The sequence below is a fragment of the Periophthalmus magnuspinnatus genome, chromosome 13, assembly GCF_009829125.3.
Source record: "Periophthalmus magnuspinnatus isolate fPerMag1 chromosome 13, fPerMag1.2.pri, whole genome shotgun sequence".
Classification (NCBI taxonomy): Eukaryota; Metazoa; Chordata; class Actinopteri; order Gobiiformes; family Gobiidae; genus Periophthalmus; species Periophthalmus magnuspinnatus.
This window is the reverse complement of record NC_047138.1, coordinates 6,450,415-6,475,250: the sequence shown is the minus strand read 5'-3', so window position 1 is coordinate 6,475,250 and position 24,836 is coordinate 6,450,415. Positions and strand designations below refer to the sequence as shown.

General features: G+C 37.8%; 3 protein-coding genes across 4 annotated transcripts; 1 reads left to right on the top strand and 2 right to left on the bottom strand.

Moving 5' to 3' along the window:
* Nucleotides 1–215: 215 nt before the first annotated feature.
* On the bottom strand, nucleotides 216–21,705 carry tyw1 (tRNA-yW synthesizing protein 1 homolog (S. cerevisiae)). Of its 2 annotated transcripts, none has more exons than XM_033977068.2 (16): nucleotides 21,568–21,705; nucleotides 21,241–21,365; nucleotides 21,019–21,147; nucleotides 20,724–20,825; nucleotides 19,998–20,192; nucleotides 19,652–19,933; nucleotides 19,215–19,334; nucleotides 17,720–17,840; nucleotides 17,095–17,147; nucleotides 16,891–17,009; nucleotides 14,561–14,670; nucleotides 14,058–14,235; nucleotides 13,204–13,339; nucleotides 11,468–11,578; nucleotides 7,427–7,594; nucleotides 216–1,240 (listed from the first exon to the last, which is right to left on the bottom strand). In XM_033977068.2, the coding sequence occupies exons 1-16, from the start codon at nucleotides 21,656–21,658 to the stop codon at nucleotides 1,019–1,021; spliced, it is 2,262 nt and encodes a 753-aa protein (XP_033832959.1). In that variant the 5' UTR covers nucleotides 21,659–21,705; the 3' UTR covers nucleotides 216–1,018. The 2 variants fall into 2 exon arrangements, with proteins under 2 accessions (XP_033832959.1, XP_055082238.1); XM_055226263.1 differs by having other exon boundaries at nucleotides 218–1,240; nucleotides 21,241–21,359.
* A 188-nt stretch (nucleotides 21,706–21,893) lies between these two features.
* On the top strand, nucleotides 21,894–23,792 carry sbds (SBDS ribosome maturation factor). Its single transcript, XM_033977516.2, has 5 exons — nucleotides 21,894–22,140; nucleotides 22,266–22,395; nucleotides 22,471–22,671; nucleotides 22,900–23,064; nucleotides 23,149–23,792. Exons 1-5 carry the CDS (start codon nucleotides 22,013–22,015, stop codon nucleotides 23,272–23,274), a joined length of 750 nt encoding a protein of 249 aa, XP_033833407.1. The 5' UTR covers nucleotides 21,894–22,012; the 3' UTR covers nucleotides 23,275–23,792.
* Nucleotides 23,793–23,878: 86 nt separating this feature from the next.
* LOC117380324 (claudin-4-like) lies at nucleotides 23,879–24,826 on the bottom strand. Its single transcript, XM_033977112.2, has one exon. The coding sequence runs from the start codon at nucleotides 24,721–24,723 to the stop codon at nucleotides 24,049–24,051; it is 675 nt and encodes a 224-aa protein (XP_033833003.1). The 5' UTR covers nucleotides 24,724–24,826; the 3' UTR covers nucleotides 23,879–24,048.
* Nucleotides 24,827–24,836: the final 10 nt, after the last annotated feature.

Below are 24,836 nucleotides of genomic sequence, written 5' to 3'. Positions count from 1 at the left end.
CAAACATCTGAGTGTTGCTAATCTTATCTTATTGAAATTACAATATTTTGCTTCCAAAATCATGCGGCCTTGAATGTACCTATATTTCAGATTAGAGTCCATATTGCCCTAGTTTTGTAAGTGTTTGAGCAAAAGTGAAAGTTTGCGTATCGTGAGCGTCCAGCTTCAGTCCAGTTGTTAAGTCATATGAACGTTTGCTCTCAATAAAACAAATTATAATATTAAAAAGACATTTATTTGAAATGAAACACACCATACAGCCAGGTGACGTTGATCTGAACAAATAAAACATGGACTTTTAAATGTACACAAACAAACAGAAAACCTTTACTAACCAAATTTCCAAAGGCTGTTTTCTAAAATACACATTGTAATGATGGAAGTAACTTTTCAAATTTAAAAAGGCACTGGATTACCCTCACAAAAGCAAAAGAATGAAAAATGTTTGTTTTAAAATATGACTATGCAGTGGTTTGAGAATCTAGTCTCACAATCCTTACAGTTCTGATCAAAACATAGAGTAACTGGTTCTGTGACATTTTAAGTTACAGGTTGGTTTGATAAGATAAAAAAAAAAAAAATGCAGATTTTCAAGTTTCAATAGTGTGTCTGTGCAGTGGACTGACCTGTGCTTGGCCTGCTCCGTGGTGGGTCTGAGAGCTCCTCCTAATGAGGGTGTGTGGGAGGTGACAAGCCATTGCAGCGCGATAGGCTGAGCGGACATAGACCAGACCGTAGGAAACTGTCAGAGATCTGCTCTTTTTAGATCTAAATGTTATTACAGAATAGGTGGGTTTGATTGCTAGCCTGCTAATAAATAAAAAAAGAAAATGTTGGAAAATAACAAGTAAATACAGGGACAATTCAATTAATATATCCAAAGAAGCTAGTGTACTCTTTGTATTGAATCCTGACAAATAAAAAAATAAAAAAATCATCTTATGTGCAGCCTACCAAAAAAACACAATACAAAAGCAGCTGGTCATTTTGCACTAGACATTCTACATTTGTTGTTTCATCAGCACCCTGAGATGTTTTTGGTCTTGTTGCGCCTTTGGAAGCGAGTGTCAGCGGGGTCAAAGCCCTGCTCCTCTGCCCCAAACAGAGCCCAGGCCGGAGTCTTGGCCATGTAGTCCAGAGATGAGAAGCTCTGCTGTCCTCCTCTGTCCTCATATGCCTGAACCAGCTCTTGGAAACGCTCATAGTCGATCCACGTCCACCACTCTCCGTCGATCTTAAACTGTTTAGACAAAAACAAAAAATTGTGATTTAGACTTGAAAAAAATAGGTTTGGTTTTCACCATCATGTATTCTCTTCTCTAAGGGACAAAAACTACTTTTCTTCACAAAGCTTCAATAGTGAGATTTATAGTTTATATCGTTATGTAGTGTAAAGATTTTAAGGCTTTTCGCATTAATGTGGGCAAATGTTTATAAGAAAACCTTTCTCACCACCATCTATCCACAAGTGCTGAATACTTATGTAAGTACATTGCATATATATTATAACAGAAACCAAAATGACTCCAGCCACAGCTGCTGCATTTCAGTGCAGATTGTTTCTGAGCTGCTACAATTACAACTAGGTCTTGTTCTAAATTCAAGGTTTGTGTTAAAAAAACAAAAACACAATTGTCCAGCATTAAACAAGACAGAAAAATCTTCACAGACACACTCCTGACAGTATTTTACCAGTGTGCACTGACCCTGAGCACTGCTAGCCCCTCCTTTTTCCTAACCGGTTGTGTACATAGGCTGTAGAGTACATGTGCCACTATAGCACAAGTATACTCTATACAATACACTCGGGCATAGAAGCTATTGTTCTGTAGTAGGGGTGCAACTAACCATTATTTTAGTATTCAACTGGTCAGCAATAATGATTTTGATTAGTCGATTAGTCACACGATTATTCTTATTGTACACAGAGATTATTTGAATAGATTTTTAACCAGACAATTGTTGAAATATGGTGACTCAAGGCTTTAAGTCTTTTTTGACATTTTGACTTAATCAGAATCAGAATCCTTTTATTGCCATCGTTTGTGAACACAGTTCACAAACTAGGAACTTATTTTGGTGATAAAGTGCAACATAAAACATAAAACACACTGAATAAATACAAATACAAATAAGGGCATGCACGAAGTTAAAAAAAGATATGCTTAAAAATCAAATCAAATACTTAAAGGTAGAAAATATATACAACAGCAGCATCAGAACAACAGTGCAAACATGACTTATTAAAGTGGCCGGTGTTATAAGTGTCCAGTTTTGTGCAAATATTATAAAGTGTTCATGAGACAAACTGCAGAGGGGAAGAAACTGTTCTTATGACGAGAGGTTCTGGTCCCAATGGACCGTAGCCTCCTGCCAGAGGGAAGTGGTTCAAATAATCCATGTCCAGGGTGAGAGGTGTCAGCTGCTATACGGCCTGCTCGCCCCCGAGTCCTGGAGACGTACAGGTCCTGTAGAGATGGAAGGCTGCAGCTAATCACCTTCTCAGCAGACCGCACAATGCGCTGCACAATGCGCTGCACAATGATGCCACTGTCGTTGTTTTAAAAAAGGTATTTTCATATGTATTTTAGAGTCTGTATAGACCAGAGAATGATTATCATTATCAAAATACAATTACAATTATTTTAATAGGGAGATATTCAGAATTATTTTTGATTAACTAAAATACGGACAGAGCCATTAAAATGCCTGCATTAGAGAGATCTGCACTACACCGCACAAGTAATTACCTTATTTTAACATCTCTAAAGGCAAAAACGCAGTCATGTCTGCACATTCTGAACATTTGTTCGCTCAGTGAAAAAGTTGAGATGATGGCCCTCTCTGAGAGTTACTGCATTAAGCATTTTGAGGCTTAATATATCGGCCATTAAAGCGAGACTACTCACTGCATTACTAATGAACCTAAGAAGAGCACAAAACCAAGGCAAGGTCTGTTGGGACTTAATGTTTCTGGTAATGAGCGGGGAAGAGATTTGTTCAGCCACATCTTGGCAAACAATTTAACCATTATGCAACAAAGAGAAGGAAAGCACTCTGAAAAGGGCTGGTGTTTACTAATAGTCTGTTTACTGCGAAAGCTGAGGAGCTCCACAGGGGAGCAGGGAGTAATGTATGTGTACATGCCAGAGGAAGTATTACAGAACTTCATAGAACAATCTGTCCTCAGAGATATGACCAGATCAAATACCACTACTTGTCTGATGTCGTAGAAACTCTGTTTTCAAATTATGGTGGCTGCACCATTGGAAAAAGAGTTAATAGGATTCTAGATAAGAATGTAGATGTTTACATAGTGCCAATTCACAAACAATATGTCCTCTATATTGAGGTATATATTCAACAGAAAATACACTGCTTGGCAAAAAAAAAGTCACCACCAAAAAAAAAGGTCAAACATATGTTGTTGGACCACATTTAGCTTTGACTACAGCACACATTCACTGTGTCATTGTTTCGATTTTGCTTCTGCAACGTCACAAGATTTATTTTCACCAAGATCTTGCATTGATGATGGTCGAGTCTGACCGCTGCACAAAGCCTTCTCCAGCACATCCCAAAGATTCTCAATGGGGTTAAGGTCTGGACTCTGTGGTGGACAATCCATGTGTGAAAGTGATGTCTTATGCTCCCTGAACCGCTCTTTCACAATTTGAGCCCGATGAATCCTGCCATTGCCATCTTGGAATATTCCAGTGCCATCAGGGAAGAAAAAAATCCATTGATGGAACAACCTGGTTATTCAATATATTCAGGTGTCAGCTGACCTCATTCTTGAGCACAGACTGTTGCTGAACCTATTTTTGGCTCATACTTATAGGCAAGGCAAGGCAAGGCAAGTTTATTTGTATAGCACAATTCGTACACAAGGTAATTCAAAGTGCTTTACAGAATAAGAAAGACATTAAAATCACACAAATCAAACATAAATAATCACAAATAATCATCATAAAATCAACATTAAAAGAGAAGAGTGCAGAATAAAAACCTGTCAGTCATATGCACAGCTAAACAGAACTGTTTTGAGTCTGGATTTAAACATTGTCAAAGTAGAGGCCTGTCTCACATCTTCAGGAAGACTGTTCCAAGTTTTAGCTGCATAAAATTTAAACGCTGATTCCCCATGTTTAGTCCTGACTCTGGGCACCAGCAGGAGGCCGATCCCTGAAGTCCTCAAATTGCGAGATGGTTCATATGGCACTAACATATCGGAGATATACTTTGGACTTAGGCCATGGAGAGACTTATACACAAGCAGAGCTGCTTTAAAGTCTATTCTTTGAGCTACAGGAAGCCAGTGCAGAGACCTGAGCACAGGACTTATGTGCTCATACTTCCTGGTTCTAGTCAGGACCCGAGCAGCAGCGTTCTGGATGTACTGCAGCTGTGTTAAGGCTCGTTTGGAGAGGCCAGTGAGCAGGCCGTTACAGTAGTCTAACCTACTGGAGACAAATGCATGGATAAGTCTCTCTAAGTCTGGCTTTGACAGTATACCTTTGATTTTTGCAATGTTTTTTAGGTGGTAAAAAGCTGCAGATGTTATTGATTTGATGTGGCTGTTAAAGTTCAAGTCTGAGTCCATTATTACCCCTAGATTTCTAGCCTGATTTGAAGGTTTTAGAGAGAGAGACTGGAGGTGACTGCTGACACTTTCTCTATGTTTCTGTGGGCCAAAGATGATAACTTCAGTCTTGTCTGAGTTTAGCAGAAGAAAGTTGTTTTGCATCCACACACTGATCTGTTGGATGCAGTGGCAGAGTGAATCCACTGGTCCATATTCACCTGCTGCCAGTGAGACATAGATCTGAGTGTCATCTGCATAGTTGTGGTAAGACACATTATTGCTGCGTATTAACTGGCCTAACGGCAGCATGTAGAGATTGAACAGCAGGGGTCCCAGGATTGAACCCTGGGGCACCCCACAGGTCAGGGACATTTTATCTGATATACATTTTCCAATTTCAACAAAGTACTCCCTGTTTTCTAAATAGGACTTGAACCAGTTTAGTGCCGTACCAGAGATGCCCACCCAGTCCTCCAGTCTCTGTAAGAGGATCCCATGATCCACAGTGTCAAAAGCAGCACTCAGATCTAACAGGATCAAGACTGAGACTTTGCCTGCATCAGTGTTCAAGCGGATGTCATTTGTCACCTTGATAAGAGCAGTCTCAGTGCTGTGGTGGGGTCTAAAACCTGATTGGAAAACATCAAAGGAGTTGTTCATTTCGAGGAAGTTAATAAGCTGTTGGTAAACAACTTTTTCAAGGACTTTGCCTAAAAATGGCAGATTTGAGATTGGTCGATAATTGTTCAATATTGTGGCATCAAGACTGCTCTTCTTTAGGAGAGGCTTGATAACCGCAGTTTTCAAAGCACTTGGGAATGTTCCAGATTGAAGTGACATATTAACTATGTGAGTGAGTGGTGACAGCAAACTGTTGAGCACAGACTTTAAAAATTTAGTGGGTAGCACATCGAGGCAGCATGTAGATGAACTCAGACTGGTGACAATCTCTTGGACAGTTTTATCAGTTACAGGTGTAAAGTGAGTCAGCTCTAAGTGTCTAGGTGGGTGCTGGGTTGTTATTTGTGTTGTGGAATAGGCTCGTACCCATTTGCTTAGTTAAATCCAGGTGGCAACTTTTTTTTGGCCAGGCAGTGTAGTAATACTGTATGAAACCTGGTTCATAACTTAAAATAAAAGCATTCACATTTTGATAAAAATATATATATATATAATGTACGGTTCCTAAATCACCAATTGCACTACAGACAATCATATAATAAGGACACACTTGTCACCATTTATATGCTGCAAAGTTGTCCTTGGCTTTATCCCCTGAGGACGACTCCAACTGTAGAGTACCAGACACTGTTTAATCTATATTATCCAGTAAGAAGAGAGTAAGACCTCCTCTGACTACAGAGAGGTGCAAATGAATGACTCTATACGAAAAGGGCACAAATATCAGCTATAACAGCCCACTGCAGGTGTGATGACTTGAGAGAAGTATACGGGAGAAGCAGGCACTGAAAAGCACTGCTAGAAATCAATTCAGTCAAATATTAATGGTGCCCTTGGTTGTCTGGGCTTTCCTAGTGAGATTATTCAGTGCAACCACCAAAAAGGGTTTAAGAATATTATGTGATAAAAACTTTAACACCATAAATGATTGATATTCTTATAAGTTAGGGATAACAAAATATATTCAAACTTGCCCTGTAACAACTCCTACGGAAGATGTGCTCTGTATAGCATATGTACTTAAGTCATGATGTGCTTTTATTTTATTTGTCTTATTAGTAGCTCAGAAAGAAAAGATTTTGCTACAGATTTTGGTTAAGCTCACTCTAAAAGAAGCAGGCCTAACAAAGCCTAAACTTCTATTGTTATGATGCAAATTACACAGAACATAATTCACAAAAAATGAATTTCTTTCAGGATGACGCACCATCTGGGGAGTCAAGCCCACAAACAAATAGATTGTGCTGAAAAGTTTCATCTACAAAATGTTTCTTTCTACATTTAAAAAAAAAAGAAGTTAAATCTTGTAACCATTGCTCATAGATGCTGCAAATTTTGTATTTTTAACCTAATTAAAAGAAATGGAATATACTGTATAATGTACTCTAATGTATGTTCTAGTGTGTAGTTTAGTTTACCCCGTTCCTGATCAATACCTGAGCTGTTCTTTCATCCAGTATTGACTTTGCCTGCCCTTGACTTTAATTAAACATGTGCAAGCCTGTCTCATTAGCCTATGTGAGAATAATCTTTAAATTCTTCTCCATTCTCCATTTTTCTGTCAAAGCGTTTAGGGCCAAGACAGCCGAAACAAAGTCGATGATAAATACAAACACGGGAAGAGGCACCACTGTTTATGAGAATGTGACAGCTGCTGACTGCAAGTTTTTTTCTCCAAGAGCAAGCAAATTAATCACTGCTAATCAAATGACAGACCAATGCCAACCACTCTTTGTCTCCAGGGCTAAGCAGAACACTTTACATATTTTAACAAGCAGAAATGCAAATGAATAGGACCAATAACAAACAGATTATATATATATATGTAGGGCTCTGAACCGGTGACATCCTGGGGAGAGGTTTGATGATAAAACAAAGCCGCTTATGATTGCCTACATATATTTCCATATTAATATATTGACACAAGCTATACCCATTTATAAGCACTGTGCCTTCCGAATAGAAAAGTGATTTTAAAACATATCGGATATTACAATGCAAGTCAGAAAGATATTTTACCAAAAAAGGTCACTATCAGAACACAAAAAGGAGACTATTTGTGAGAAAAACATTTCATATTGAGTAAGCCAGAGTTATTATTGTTAAAAAGGGAAACATGTAAGCATTTGTATTGTGTGTACAGAATGCCCATAAAGGTACCTTAGTGTGAGCGATGAGCAGGCAGTTGGAGTGCTCGTGTTCACAGGCAATCTCATACTGCGGTAACATGTCAGCCAGCTGCTGCACGAAGGACACCACCTCCTGATGCCACGGGACGTTGGCCATGGTCAGGCTGCTCGCCGTGCTCTCCCCACAGTACGTCACTCCCTGCACACAAAATGTAACAATGATTACATCATTCTTCATTGACTATGACACAAAAAAAATAAATATAGACAGATTAATTCTTGATAATGGCAAACAGATTTTTATGAATACAACTTAGTTATAGTTCAAAGTTATACACAACTTATACTGAAAATCTTGATGGCTTGATAAAAATCCATATAAATAATTTGAGTAACTAATTGCTTTCCTGTTGTGTCTCCAGAGTTCACCTGACTCCCCCTGGATGCCGTCTCTGATGCCCGGACTGTAGGACACAGAAGTATTTTATTTTTTAACAAATTGGCTTACAATATATACCTCTTGACTACCTCTTGTTTCACAAATTTTGGTTTATGATTCAGTCTGAGTTAAAAAGCAATTTTTCAGCTTTGGTTCTGGCATTATTGTACGTTGACAGAATTGATCGCTGTAGAAAAATCTCTTATGCCTCGCTCAGACTTCTTTGTTGGAGCAGTTTTGTTGAAGCATAACACTCACTCTTAGATGAAGAGCGGAGCACTGCTATGCTCTTATGGTCACAGTCTTTGAATGCTCTTAATGCTTCATAATTTGATCTCATGAGATGTTGTGCCATGAGATCTTGTCATGTCCACACCTGGCAGACAGTCAATAAACAAAGCATCCAGTACCCAGACCATGCTTAAGAAAGGAAATGAGCAGATCAGCTTTGCAGGTATAAGAGATTAGATAACATCAGGGAGTAATTAAGATTTCAAGATCACTGAGAGCCACCATTCATCAAACAGGCCAAGGACAAACAGCAGAAGTTATAGTCTGAACTTATTTTATTAAGATGAATTAAGATGGGGGACAACCAAATATGAAAAAGACAAAATGTGTTTGAAACAATAGGCTTAAATATTCGTATCATAATGTTGTTTGAGATGGAAGAGGTGACGCAGGGGCTTGTGAGGTAAAAGGGCTGGACAGAACTGATGAGAGACCTTGGCGTTATCTACTGCGGCCAGAGCTTTACTGAATAAAGATCAACCAACGAAGAGTGGTATAAATCTACAGTGTGGTGCTCAGTGGGAAAAGACCAAGTTTGTACACTTTGAGGATGTTATAAAAGATACAAGGCCAATTTGTTTATAGAAATCATCAAGACCAACGATCAAGGTCTTTCAGAGTGTATGATATGACTGAGCGCTGAATATGTCTTATCTTTATTGGTTTTATTTTCAAGGAGAGAGGGAAGATGGGTTTTCAACAACTTCAATCAACTGTAAATGTTTAAAAAAATAAAATAAAAAGTTGGTTGATAGGCAATTGTGTGTTCTTCTTTTCTCCTTTTTCTTATTTACTGCTGTACAAACAAGTACTTTATTTTGCAAATGAAATAAATGTAATCCAAGTGGAACAAAATACCATCACAGAGCGGGGAAATTGTGTAAATCTATGCAATCTAATACACTGCCCCAATAGAAGACATATCCCATTAAATTGTACTGCTATACAAATAAGAAAGACAACAAAGAATGCATAATAGTAATCAATAGCTGTTATAATTTAAGAGATACTCAAATGGTTATTCATGGCTCACAGTCCGTAGTAGGATGAAGGTCAAAAGTATCATAACCCATATAATATTGCTACTAAAACTTGATACTGATTGGAAATATCAATACGGGGAAACAAATCACAGTTAGACCCCTACTGAATAGTTTTAGAAAGGTCTTGATCATGTATAAAATCATGGTAATATTTAAGAATATTTTGTGAAAATTACAGTCTATTGTAACTCATAGTAACTTCAAACATTTTGATTGGTGTGACTGACTGCCGGATCAAGACAAAACTTACCACAAAGCAACATACACATTACAAATATTATAATGGTCTCTGATAATTGCTGGATCCTTGTAAATTATTCACAGGATTATCTTCAGTCCCAGTAAGTGAGAGAACATTTTAATGCAATCCAACAAAAGATAGAATTTCCATGCCTGTCAGAGTCTGTACAAAATTTGGTGCTAAACTCAAAACCACATCATCAAGAATAAACAACAAATGACCTTTCAATTTAATTTGGAAAAACAGCTAATCTCCAAATCAAAGGTTCATCAATTCAACCCATCAACAACTTAAAACTTTAATTGGATTTCCTGTTTACAGTTCTGCAGTTCCGGCCAAGTAATAACTGCACACATGCTCTTGGGCATAAATACTTCAACCAGCCAACAGCTTCAGGCAACAACATTATTAATTTAGGGCCACTGGATTTCAGAGTCCTCTTTGGACCCGATTTGAAATGTAAAAAAAAAAAAAAAAAAAACAACACTTATTGGCATTTGTTTTGTTTGTTTTTCCCAAACTAAATCAATATTGTAGAGATTTAACACCCACTATATGTACGTGAAAAAAATACAAAGTCTGTATGCTAACTTTTGACCACTTTTGAGTTTCAGGGTAACTAGTGTATACTTTAAAAATCCCATAGGGGTTAAGGTACACTTTATTGTCCCCAGGGGGAAATTTGCCCTTGCAGAATTGTAAGATGGGGCACATGCAGAAGACAACCTGTCAGGAGCAGTGGGCACCACAGTGCAGCACCTGGATACCCATCTCCAGATCTTGGGCTTTCTTGGTCAGGACTGTCTTATTTAGGTCATTAATAATTTCTAGCTAAAAGGACTGACGTTCTGTAGATACCCTGACTGGTATGTAGCCATCACCTCCTCAAACCAGTCACAGTGAGGACTTCATGTTCACCGGCATTATATTACTGTATACTATATTACATAATTTAACTGTAATGTTATGTTCAGTACTAAAAGTCATGGGTGGTAATGTATTAAGAGGAAAAGAAGTGTTTGCCTAAATGTGTAAACCAGTGTACATGGAGGCTACTTGGGGATCATTCTGCTCTGTGCTGGAACCCTTCAAAAGAGGTGGCTTACTATACTATTCCTGTTCAGACCAATTAGCTGGCACCCCTACAGTGGAATGAAAATAGAAAATGAGTCAACATGCACTTGGCTGGGCTTTAAAAAGGTCAAAAATAGGTTTATCCACACAATGTTACCTGGTCACAACTTGGTGTTTAGAAGCAACCTGGAGAGGCAGAAAGTCCAAAATAGAGTAGATAACTGAATTACTACAAAAATCACAGGAGATTTTCACCTGAATTATATGAATCCTTTTTAAGTCCTTAATGCAAATATATAATTACATTTCATTGTAATTGTAGAGGGTTTTTTTTTTTTTTTTTTTTTTAGCAGTTGGAACAATGAATGCTAATGTATATACATGAGACATGTGTGCATGTACATATTGGATTGACTAGTTTACATCTGTTATCCTACTTTCACTCTGTCATATTCCATTGTACCATAACACTGGAAGCAATGTGGGTAAAGTGTCTTGCTAAAAGGCACAACAACAGTATTGACTGGTTTGAGTGGGGTTTGAACTGTCAAACCCTAAATTACTACAATGTACTTGTCCTTGTAGTAAGTAAATCATTGTAATTTACTGTATTTGAAGCATTACTTGTGGTGCAACTGAGTAATACTCTGCTATGCAGGATCTCTTAATAATCCAATAATCCATTGAGATGCATCATCTCATTTTCAAAGCATACATAAAAGAACAGAACATCTTTTTTAAAACTTTGCCAACCTTGACTGTAGTAACATGTACTAAACATGTGAGCCATGTGCTCACTGCCACACTATAAATATTACGCCCACTGGGACATAGTATTTATATGTCTGCTAACCAGGGTAAGGTCAGTGTGGTACAACATCCCTGAAAATAAGCCTCGCCAACCAGGCAAGATTTATGCAGCTAAAAAAATATCATTGAAAATGTAAAAAGAATAACATTCTCACAAAAAGTTTGAAAACTCACCTTGACTTCAATGAAGTCTGGTTGTCCCATAGCGATGAGATCTGCATAGGCCAACATCTCCTCTACATTCCAGGCTTTGACCAGTGTCAGTCTGTACACCGTCCTTTGTTTCTGAATGGGCAAAAATAATTTTATAATGATGACAATAATACAATCACAACTTCAGTGACCATAATATATACATTATTCATTTGAATTAGAACCTGGAAAAAAATATTAAATTAAATGTATTAAATTAAAGAACTAAGGATTTACTGGTACTTACGATTCATTTAACACGTACCTCTATGATACTACTGATACTTGTTTGATTTTTAACATCAAACTTTTACATGTATAACAGTGGCAGCCAAAATAGTACTTGTTTTAGATGTTACAGTATTTTAAAATAAGAGTTCATTGAATACCACATGATTGGGGTATAAACTACAAATCAGGCAGAAATGTTTGACACATAAATGACAAAGGTTGAGGATAATAGATTCTTTCCCTTGTTTAGCCTCTGAGTTGAAGGTTATCTGTGACACAGGGTCCTTTCGGCACAGTGGGGAGGGGGCTAATTGGCCATAGTGGGTGCAGGGAGATATTTTGAGCTGCCCCTTTTTCAAATCCAATGGCAAAGCATGACTCTATCAATCCTCTGGTGCACTGCCAACAAGGCCAGGTGGAGTAGAGCAGGGGGAGCTGTCCAGAGAAGAGCCAACTTAACAGATAAGAGACAGGCCACCATCAAATTCACAGTGGATATCCAATTGGCAGACGGACAGGCAATGGATAAAGTATTTATGGCCACTCTGCAGTCAGATGAAGCCCACTTTCACACTGAGGTCTATATAAGTGCAGTTCTTACAGCCATCGGGGGAAATGGCTACAAGAACAGGCTTCCTAAAATACTTTTGATCGACAAAAACAAAAAGTATTATATTTTTAAGTTTGTGTGACAATGTTGACCTGTCAACTCAAATATCTCAAAGATATGCCCTCCCCGTACATGCTGATACAAGTTTTAAAATTATTTTATTTTGATTGGTGAGCTGTCAAAGTCTTTTAAATTAAAAGTAGGAGATGTAATCCCAGAATAAAAATGTCAATATTTAAATCACTCAATATGCTTTCTGTCCCCCACTTGGCCTGAACCACAGCTGACCTTTGACACAGTGTTATTGGACTTCAGACTGGAAACATTACATGAGAGAAAGTAAGATGTGGAGTGGGTGTTAATAAGACCAAAATTCAATTGGGAAGGTTTAATGTAAATGAACTTATCTTTTTTGTGCTTGTCAAATGAAATCATTGGCAGCTAGTGTCTTGCATTTTAATCTGTGGCGTAGATTTAATGCTGGTGCCTATACTCCTTGTGTGCTTAAAAATGGCACAAGAGGTTTCCCTATTAAGCACTTCTGGCTGAATTTAAATGCATAATAATAATATAATGAATGCACTCTCTCTCTCCCCTCTTTCTTGACCTTTCATCTGTGTTGCAAACTGCCATTGCCCACAGGGAAGCTTTTTTCCTCCTCCCAAAAAACTATCATATTCAATCTTATTATCCCAGATGCCGCTATCTCCCAGGATCTAAACCTCCAAGTTTTTACATTTAAAAACAGTCCTGATTCCCATAATTAAAAAAAAATAATAATGCAGTCGTATGTTATCATTAAGTAAAAAATGCTTTGGGTAAGTGAGTAAATAAGCGTGAGGTCTTCTATTCACATATTAGAAATACAGTCTCTCACCTTTTCTCCCAGTGCTTTAAGGCAGTCAAGGAAGCGGGGCCAGAAGTCTTTAAACAGCGGCCGGTCAATCTTCTTCAGGCTGTCTTTGGTACTGGCATCCACACTGACATACAGCTGGGTAACAGGCACCAGGTTCCTGCAGATAAGACAGAATAAGAAAACTGGAAGGAAAAATGACAAGCCCACTGGGACCCTCTGAGGAGAGAGAGGACAGTCCAAGTACAAAATGTCACTCACTATCTGCTGTTTAAGGCTTGTAAAGAGACTTTCAGCAAAGACCTCAACAAAATAACAATATATTTAATAGAAATTGTCAGCTCAGCCATGATCACAAATTACTTTTTAATTACAAGTTGGAGGAAATGCTGTTTAATCACATTATATAATTGTAGTGTACTATAGTATAGTACAATTTGGCATTTGAAGGTGGTTTTTAGTACTGAGGTATTGCATCTAGTTTTTTGAAATGTCTGGTGACATTTTAATGCATTTTATTGCTAATGTTAATGATGAAATATGTTAGTCTTAGAATGTAATTGTAATGAAATGCCTATTTTTAGTGTGTGTGCGTGTACCTGCCCAGGGACTGCAGATATATTCCAGCACATGGGATTAAACATATTCGTCTTGCATTTGTTCAAATACATGGGTTTGTATTGCTAAATAATACCTTTAAAAACATCCATTGGTTCCTTGAAGATAGATGTTCATTGTCATACCACCAGAAAAGTTACATAGTGCAACTTTAATATAACACTATAATACTGCAGTGCCCAGTGCAATATTTTTTACCACAGCAACAAAATATATAATAACTAGAAATAATAACTTCTGTTGAAAACAGCAAAACATACCTGATTTCCTCTGGGAATTGGGCATTTGTGACCAGAAAGCTGGAGATCCGGTGTGAGTGGAGCAGGTGGAGGAAAGCATTAATTTCAGGGTACATAATTGGCTCCCCAACCAAAGACAGGGCACAGTGCTTCACTGCCAGACCCTCTTCATAGCGCTCTGGCTTGACTCCTGGAACTCCTGCAGTGGACAGAGGGCACAGATCCAGTCACTTTACAATGGTAGAGGGTGTTCACTGACATCTGAAAATATTACCAGAGGCTATGGTCTGACTGCTGGCATAAAACTGGCAGCAGAGCAACAACCAACTCAAGATCAAAAAAGAGACTAGATGATTTTCTAGAAAGATTGTGTTGACTTTAATTAGCAACGAAACACATAAGCAATGGATAGTGAATTAAAAAAAAAAAAAAATATATATATATATATATATATATATATACACACATACATACATACATACATATGGCACAAGTATAGCATGTTTGTGAGTAATAAAACACACCTTTAAATTCTCGAATCATGTTTTGATGCTTCTCTAAAGAATCATTCAGGATTTTTTCAGCAGGATCCATCTTCCAGCGCCACTCTGTGCCCACTGGGTTTGTGTGATGTCTATGAAGAAACAAAATAAGTAACCTTTAATTTTTATGTACATACACAAATATTTAGAAGGGCCCATATTTTGCCATTTTCTGATCCATGTTATAATGCTGTTTCCTCTTCTTAAACATACTGTGTTTTTGATGTTGTGTTTTGTTTCATTGACACATGTTTAACACACAAACCCTGCATATTTACACGGAGTTCTTCTCTCGAACAGAAAACACACTGTTGCACCTTGCGATGTCATGTGGTAATACAGGAAGAGCTCCATTGTGTTTTTAAACTCCATACACCTTCACTAGAATCATTTGGATGATTTCAAGCCTGGAATTGCCAATCACTACTCTCTCAACACACTTCACCCACATTGCCTAGTATGAAAGTGTGTGTGTGTGTGTGTGTGTGTGTGCGTGGTCGGAGGGTCCGATGCCACAGATTGGCAGCCTCGCTTCTGTCAGTCTATCCCAGGGCAGCTGTGGCAACAATAGTAGCTTACCATCACTGAGTGTGGAGTGAATGAATAATGCATGAAATTTTAAAGTGACTTTAAGACTCTATAAGACTTAATAATGATAACAACTTGCATGAGTGATCCTCATGCTAACTCTACATGTGCGTCCCACCTGCCCAGGTCTTGTCACTGTACCTGGCTCTTAAGTGAGGGGCATATCTGGGCTGACAGAAACACAGTTCACGCTGCACTGTTTCACAGTGACCTTTCAGAGCTGCACAGATGCCTTTTCAAATGAAAACAGAGGAGCACTAATCTGACACCAGTGCCACAATCAATCAATGTCTACCCCTTAAGTCTCACTGTATCGCAATAATTGGGCTCCTGGATTTACCCATTTACAGTTGAAACAAGACGTTTACATGCACTATATAAAAAGACACCTATGCTTTTTTCTCACTGTCTGACATGAATTGATTTGATGAAATGATTTCCTGTTTTGGGTCAATTAGGATTACCAGCATTATTTCTATTTGTTAAATGCCAGAATAATGAGAGAAGGATTTAGACAAGTTTACGTACAGTAAGATTACTATGACTTTAAACAATTTGGGAAAACCCAGATGATTATGTCAAAGCTTTGGAACATTTTGATAGGTTTATTGACCACATTTGAGTTAATTAGAGATACATCTGTGGATGTATTTGAAGGCACACCTGAAACACACTGCTTCTTTGTGTAACATCATGGGAAGATCAAAAAAATCAGCCAAGATATCAGGAAGAGAATTGTGAATTTGTACAAGTCTGGTTCATCCTTGGGTGCAACCTGATAAGTGTGTGTAATTATCCACATTGAAATGAGAACTGTAGTAAGATTGGCTGAAGAGCCACACTGCCAGGGAAAAGCTATTGCTCCAAAAGAAACATAAAAAAGTCAGAATACAGTTTGCAAATCCACACAGGGACAAAGGCTTTAATTTTTGGAGACATGTCCAAAGGTCTGATGAAACTAAAATTTTACTATTCGGCCATAATGAGCTTTGTTAGGTTTGGAGGAAAAAGAGGGAAGCTTGCACCATCCCAACTGTAAAATATGGGGATGGCAGCATCGTGCTGTGGGGTTGTTCTGCTGCAGGAGGGACTGGTGCACTTCACAAAATGGCATCATGAGGAAAGAGCATTATGTGGAAATACTCAAGCAAATGGGTCTTCCAGATGGACAATGACCCAAAGCATACCGCCAAAATTGGTACCAAGTGGCTTAAGGATAATAAAGTCAATGTTTTGGAGTGGCCATCACAAAGCCCTGATCCCAATCCTAGTGAAAATTTATGGGCAGATCTGGAAAGGCATGTGTGAGCAATGCGGCCTACAAACTTGGCTCAGTTACACCAATTCTGTCAGGGCCAAAATTCCTGCCAACTATGGTGAGAAACTTGTGGAAGGATATCCAAAACGTTAGACCCAAGTCATACAGTTTAAAGGCAATGGCTCCAAATACTAATGAAATGTATGTAAACATTTGACTTTGAAAATGTCAAAAAAAATGTCTAAAAAAATCCATCTCATTATTTTGGCATTTAGCAAATAGAATAAATTTTGGTAATCCTATGTAACATAAAACAGGAAAAGTTTAGTTTAGTCTGATTTCATGTGAGAAATAAGAGTATGTGTCTTTTTACGTATTGTATGTAACTTCTAGTTTCAACTGTACTTGCCGTCTGCTATTTCTTATGATGTTTTTGAATATTTTATCAACTGTTGTGTACACATACCTCCAACAAAAGACACACTTGTTGGCACATGCGAGGCTGGGTGTGGTTTCCATACAGCGGTGTGACTCAATGCCATAGAAGGTGTGTTTATAACACCCTCCTCTTCCTCTCAACATTGACTAAAAAGTAGAGAAATCAATATGCAAACCAAACTAATCAGTAGGTTGTATTTTACAAGTAAATTGTCTTCTCCACCTGTATTACCTTTGTCCATCGACAGAGCTTCACTCCTGAGTGGCTTCCAATTAACTTATAACCTGAAATTGCATTATTAGAATTTAGATGTAGTATATAGGTCAGCTTAGTTTAGAACAGTTCAATTCATTGGTTAACAAATAGAACTATAAGCTACACTATTTTATACGTTGAATTCATGAATTTAACCACTCAAAGTGTGAATGCTCAAAACCAGAAGATAGCTTGAGTTACCTGTCAATACCATATAAAAATATACTGCATGGCTTGTGATAAAAATCTAAATTGTAATCTGTAATTTAAACAATGTGATTTTTTTGGCATATTGCCCATATAACTATAAAACCAGCACATTGAATTTTTAGGCTGTAAAAGGAAGAGCATCCACCAAGGATGAACTTTAATTTCAAGTAGAATAGTCCTACAAGGACAAGACCACTTAATTGTAATGTAAAACATAATACCCAAGAAGTCAGTGACAATCGGTCTAGTAATATGATTAGATAATGTAATGAAAAGCCATCCGTGGCATTAAGTAGATGATGTTTTGGCACTCACTCAGGTGCAATATTTCTTAACGTTTCTTTCTAATCTAGTTTTTAATATTTATGTATTTTTAGCAACATTTTCTCACCTTGCTTTGTCAGTGCATCTCTCAGGGTGGGGGTGATCATCTCTCTTTTCTCCTCCTCATCTTCAGCCCTTTTAAAGCCGTTCAGTTTGGACAGTTTTACCATCTGTTCCTCATCTTTGCTCTGAGGCAAGCAGAAAACAAATACAATTTTGGTTAAAAACTGCACTCCATCTGTTCTTAGGGCTCAGAATTTAACTCTGGGTCAGTCAGCTTGGACTCAAATGGATTAAATTCATCCTAGCCTCTACATATACCTGGATGCGGTTAAACGCCTACTGAAGGACTACTGTAAATTAGAAACAGAGTTAATAGCTTAGCAGTTTGTGGAAACTAAAACAACACACCACATGTTTTCTCCAGAAGATACTGAAGATATAGAAATAATATCGTGAATGTTGTGCAGAAGATGCCAAAACTTCAATATTGGGTATATCGTTTATAAAATAAAAAATAAAAAAAATCACAATGCTGCAAAAAAGTTGGTTAAAAATTGTATGGGAAAAAACTTTAATATTTCTGCACTTATTTTGTATTTGTCTAATACTTAAATCTCAATAGATGTATTTAAATGAGATGTTTGAGCACATTACATTTGAACCGAAATTAGCCCATTGCTGTTTCTGCCCTATGTATGGATGAAGTGAAAATGCATTTAAAAAAAAAACAAAAACCTGCACTTGTACTGGTTAAAATCAAAATTTTGGTGTAGTACAGCTGTACATGTGCATAATCAACATCAAGCAAACAGTTACTGCAAAAAAGAGATTACCAATACTACTAATAATAATGTACATGTTTAAACTGTCCTGCCTAAAAATCTGTTAAAGCTGGATAATAGAACCAGATAACAGTGCTATAATCAAGGGGGTTGGTTGATTACACATAATTTGCAGCTTTGTTAACAATGTGTTACATCTTGAAACAAATGTTAATTTTGGACACCAAAACAATCTTTTCCTGCCCTGACCGGAAAGTGCAAAAAACAATACTGGTGTGGTAACTGTAATTAAAGTGTTATTTTGGAGAAGGACTACTTCTGTAGCTGACACAGTCACAGTTTACTGAAATGCTATATTATGTGACAGAATTTCACTTGAGTTTGTACAATCGTATGCGATTGTATAGTAGAGCTCTTTTTGGGGGTTATATGGGGGAAAAGATTTAACACTGCTCTTCCTCCATTTTCCTCTTCCTGAGTCACTTTCTTCTCACAGCCTGTGCAGTGGGTGTCCTTGCTCTTACGCAAGCCTGTGCTCTCGCCTGCTTGGGTCTGGTGTCTATCAAACCATCTGCCATATCTCTCTCTCCACTCACATTACTATCTACTCATACACTTCTATAGCATATAATGAAAGAAACATGACACTAAATAGATAGACACATGACCAAAGATCATCCAAACAGAGTATAATCTAACAAATCATACATAGTTATTGTGTGTGCGTATGCGTATCTGTGTAGTAAAGTGGTATCATAACTGAATGTCAAGCCTGACCTTAGCTTTTTTGACACCGTTGATAATGTTTCCAAGATCCTCCATGTCAACAACTGGACCTTTCCTCTCATCTTGTAGAGCAGACTCTTCATCATCACTGCTAGACTCAAAAAGATCTTCCTGAACACAAAAAGGACAAAGAGGCATTGATTCATGAATGAAGACTACAAAACTACAATATATAGTTATTGCAATATTGTTAGTTTGCTTGAAAATGGATAATGTTGCTTTTCAATCATAATGATCAGTAGAGTACATATTTTAAAATAAAACAATCTAAAATATCTAAAGACATTATCCTTTTTATAATAATAATTTGATTCCATGTTACAATATATTTCTTATTATCCATAATTAATTGTTGATGAAAACTGCTGTTTTATCAAAATACATACTAGCTTTAAATTTTTCCTTTGAGCTCGAGTTTGCCAGTTTACCTCATTGTTGGTCGACTGGACGGCATCTCCCTCCTCCTCATGCTCATGTTCATGCTTTGTCTTGTTCTTGCAGGAGCCTCCGTTCTTACAGTTTCCACTACAGGTCTTCTTATCTCCTTTCACAAGTTTCTTCAAGCGATTTAAAAACTTTACTTTCCAAGCAATAAAATCAGCCTGGATGCTGCCATGTTTGCTGTTCACCACATTACAGTCACCCTCTCCCCTGGTCATTATCCGACTGGCACTCAACATCCACAGCCACTTGTCTACAGTTTTTCCCACCTGTAAATAAACAATCAAAACCATGCCACTTTACTTTACTATTTCTATTAAGTAGGGGCCTTACTGTGTTATAGTGACCAGTGTAGACAGAGTTCCCCAGCCCAAAAATAGCATATTTAAGCCCTTTCAGGTATGTTTTTCCGTATCGGAAGTCAGTGGATGCTTCCTCCAGCCACTTGCAGAACCACTCAGCATTCTCTGTGGGCTGTCCATCGGTGTAAGTGGCCAGAAGAAACACGCAAACTATTTTGTTGGTACTCTACAACAAAAAAGAAATCAAGTTACAATTACTATTACTACTCACACAAGGGATCTTTGAGGGTACATTTTAGGACTGTGCAATTTATCAAATTTTATTGATTTTATATCATTCAATCAATTCTTTCATCGTCAATGGTATGCTTGAGATTTAATTGAGAAGTCTACAGCCAATGCTTTGCAAGTAGAATAAATATAAATAAATAAATAAATTAATAAATAATAAAAATAATAATAATAATTAAAAGCCTGTGTTGTGCATGTTCTGGAAATTTCTATTAAACTGCTTAGTTTGTACGTAACACAAAACAAAACAAAAAAATATATATAATATAATTATATGAGTGTGACTTTTAAAATTACAATGCCAGCCCTTGTACATTTGCAAAACAGCAACATTTAATAGTTTGTATACACAATTTCTGTCCATATTGCTTAATCGACAGATCCATAGATAGATCTGCTGAACTAATAAAACAAGAAGACCTCAGGGAACATTTATATAGCAATATAACAAGTACAGCAAACAAACCTCATCAGCAAGTTGGTCATCAGGATCATAATCTTTTAAATCAATAACCTCACATGGTAAACCAGATGCCTCAACTTCAGCTGACAGCTCTTTGGCAAAGCCCTGTAGAAACAGTAAAAAATGTATAATTTAACTTAATCGTTACTTTTTCAAGTTCAGTCAACAATGTAACTTGTTGACAACTAGTCTTCTCTGTCAGACTCTATAGAAAAAAATGAAGTCACAAGCAGAAATGTAAAACATGTCAAAATGTAATTACAAAATGAGTGTGTTAAAACTCAGAAAAGGTGCATACTTTAGCGGTTCCAGTTTGTGATCCATAGAAGATTTTAACTCCAGAAACATGGACCACTTTTTCTTTGTCAGAGCATCCACTGCTCTTCGCAGGTTTGTGGGATGAGTTTGTGTCACTGGATACACTTTTCTACAGGACAAAAAAGGAAATGTCAACTAAACTGATCTGAATCAATGATGGTGTAGTTTACATTGTAGATGCTTAAGCCAAATATCATTTGACCTTTTTTAGTGCCATTTTCACTGAGAACCAGATGCCAAAGAGAAGAGCACCTGCAGAGTAGAGGTACAATCTGCTCTGCCATACTGAAATAATGAATGACAGAATAGGACTGTGGGACTCTACAGCTGGGGAGTAAAACAAAGACAAAACAGGTTGATTAAAAGCTGCTTTAACATTTTTGGCAATAGCACTTGACAACAGAAGGAAAAACACACAACACAGGTCACAAGGTAGAAAGCTACCCAGTGACCCCTCTAGCTGTTAGCTGCGTTCATAAAATAAAGCAACAACTGACTTTTACACTGTACCAGCTTCAGACTACTTTACCTTTGTCTTCCGAAACACACACGACACTTGACAAAAGCGAACAAACAATTAGTAAAGCCTGCATAACCCTAAAAGTAACATATGAAAACATTTTAGTCTTTACTAGTCCATGCGCCGGGTGAAACCATGTTGTTTGAGCGAAAAGAATTCTGGGAAATGATGTTATAGCGATTTAGACGCACACTTTGTTCTGGATTAATAATTTGTACATTGTAAAAGTTTACTTATTATGTTGAACATAAATAGTGAGTGAGATTGAAATATGTTCAATGTTTCAATTGTCATATCAAAGACAACATATCGCGGAACTAAGGATCGCCTTTGTTGTTCCGTAGGGGACACATTTCATCAACGGACTAGTTGCGTGTTGCGCACTTGGTGCATGTTATGAGTAGATAAAAACAGTGGATTTCAATTTAGTTTTTTTCTAATATTAGACATAATCATGTCTATATTTACGCCAACAAATCAAATACGACTTACCAATGTAGCCGTGGTGCGGATGAAAAAGGGCGGTAAGAGATTTGAGATCGCCTGTTATAAAAATAAAGTTATGAGCTGGAGATCAGGGGCGTAAGTACGATTGTAAAAATGCATTTATTGTTTTTTATTGTGTCTGAACAAATACATCAGTTTTCAAGATAATACATTATGCTTTACAGATAAACTAAGTATGCACTTGTCTGCTGTTTTTGTAGAGAGAAAGATCTGGATGAGGTTATGCAAACACACTCCGTCTTCGTGAATGTGTCAAAGGGTCAGGTGGCCAAGAAGGATGATTTAACCAAAGCTTTTGGGACAGATGATCTGACAGAAATCTGCAAGCAGGTTATATTTTTTGTCCATTTAAATGTTATTCCAATGAAAAACACCACGTCTAATCTAAAACCTTTTCATACATAGATATTGGCCAAAGGCGAGCTTCAAGTGTCAGACAAAGAGAGGCAAAGTCAACTGGAGACAATGTTCAGAGACATTGCAACTATTGTAGCTGAAAAGTGTGTCAACCCTGAGACCAAAAGGCCATACACAGTCAGTCTCATTGAAAGGGCCATGAAGGACATCCACTACTCTGTCAAAGCCAACAAAAGCGCTAAGCAGCAGGTAAGGGAACTGGTCGTTTTGATCTTTCTGATTCTGGTTATTTTACAGCTTCAAAGGCCCATAACATTTTTATCGGAATTTATGAAAATTTAAGAAAAAAAAAAGTATGAAAATGCTGTGACTGACAACAGCCTTCAATTTTTATTTAGCCAAATTGTGTTTTGTCTCTTCTATCCTCATCTCATTATGTATTACTAATGGTCATTGTATTTTTGCTGATATGTAAAGGCACTAGAAGTCATTCGGCAGTTGAAGGAGACCATGGAGATCCAGAGAGCCCACATGAGACTGCGGTTAGTGCTCCCGGCAAAAGAGGCCAAGAGGCTAAAAGAAAAGCTTAAAACACTCCTACAGGTTGTCGAAAGTGAAGATTTTGATGAGGAGCTGGAAATGGTATGATATATTTTTTAACTTAAATCTGTTGTGTTAATGGCTAAGCTAACATGTAAATCTTTGTAATACTGTTTGATTGTACAGGTTGTTCTGGTGGATCCTGGCTGTTATAGGGAAATTGATGAGCTCATCCGCTGCGAGACCAAAGGCAGAGGTTCCCTTGAAGTTCTCAGTCTGAAGGATGTGGAGGAAGGCGATGAGAAACTATAGCTGTTAAGACTCCAGTTAGTACACACCTACATGTTCTCTGTATCAAACTTACTTTATATAAGAAATGCATCTCATATTCATTTTGAACAGTATTTTATATTATGCTACACAACACAACTGATTACGATGCACTTAAACCAAATATTAATAACCTCTAATGCTTTACTGAGGTCTGCATGCATTTATCATGGCATCAGTGATAAAAAGTTACAAGATTTCATCACATTTACCAACAGGAACACACACAGAACATGATGATTACAGTGATGTATTTGCTACCTTCATATAAATAAAAACAAACAACAACTAAACACCTAAATCTTAACAAAAATGAATAAATACAATTTTTTTTTTAATTTATGACCATGCAAAGAGATGGTCCATTACCATTTGGGTAAACGGCAAACTTCTTAAAATGTGCATTGAGGAAAAAGTCTGTCTTTACCATAACATATAATTTAAAAGGGTAAAAATGTTTTTAATTGTCATTCTCTCAAATAAATTATATCTTGTAAACATCTTGCCACTGTCCCATTCAAGTTTTGAGTTTCTTGGTAAACATTTAGCTTACATCTATAGGGCTATGTTTGAAGTGCATTTAATTAGTCTGCAGAGTAAAAACAAAACCAAAAAAAAAGGGTTCTACCTACATTTCATTATCACACACCACTAAACATGCATTCTCTTAAGGGGGGGGGGTTCCCACATAAATGATCCAACTTGTGCATATATTATTTGTTCTTGGTTTAATCCTTTAAAATGGGTAAAGCAAGCTCAGACTGGTCCTGCCCCACGTTGTATTTGGCTGTTAGTGAATGTGGCCCGGTTGATCCTGCTGAGGGGATGATTGGAATCCTCCTCGTGAAGGGGGGCAGTGGCAACTTCGGTGTGCTCTCCTTGGCTCTGAGTTGTTGGACACCTGGTGGTCAGAAACACTCCCCCCACTATCAGCAAAACAAATGAGATCCACCCCAAGTACAACGCAGGTCCCCAGTCTCTTCTCAAGTGTATAGCTCCCTCTAGTGACTGACTGGTGTGATGGCATGTCCATGCTGTGGGAACCAAAAGCAGGATTCCAGACAAAACAAAAATGCCACCGGAAAAGACTTTAATCTGGTTACGGTGAGGAAACCACACAGCCCCCACTGCACTGATGACCACAGCAAAACCCCCTGCTACGATTGCTGCTGTGATGAGAGATCTCCATGTGCGGAAACTTCCAGAAAGAGACATAAGAGTTTGGTAGAATGAGCAGTGCAGGCTTCCATCGTGAGCCAGGTCCCAATGATCCCACTGCAGCCACACCCCGTCCCAGTAGGCAGGCAGAGTGGCTGTAGCGTTGTCCACAGTGCCACTCACATTCCACAGGGCCAGGCAACGGGTCAGGATGGCACAGATCCACCCCACAAAGGCCAAGCCGAGGGCACCAAGTTCCAACTGCCTCAGCATGACTACAGTAACCGGCCTCCTCCTCAGTTCAGGCCCCACTGCCTAACTGCGAACAGCTGGCAGTGCAGTGCTATGGGGCTGGGCTGTTGTTTGTACATGTGCAGCAAGGGTGA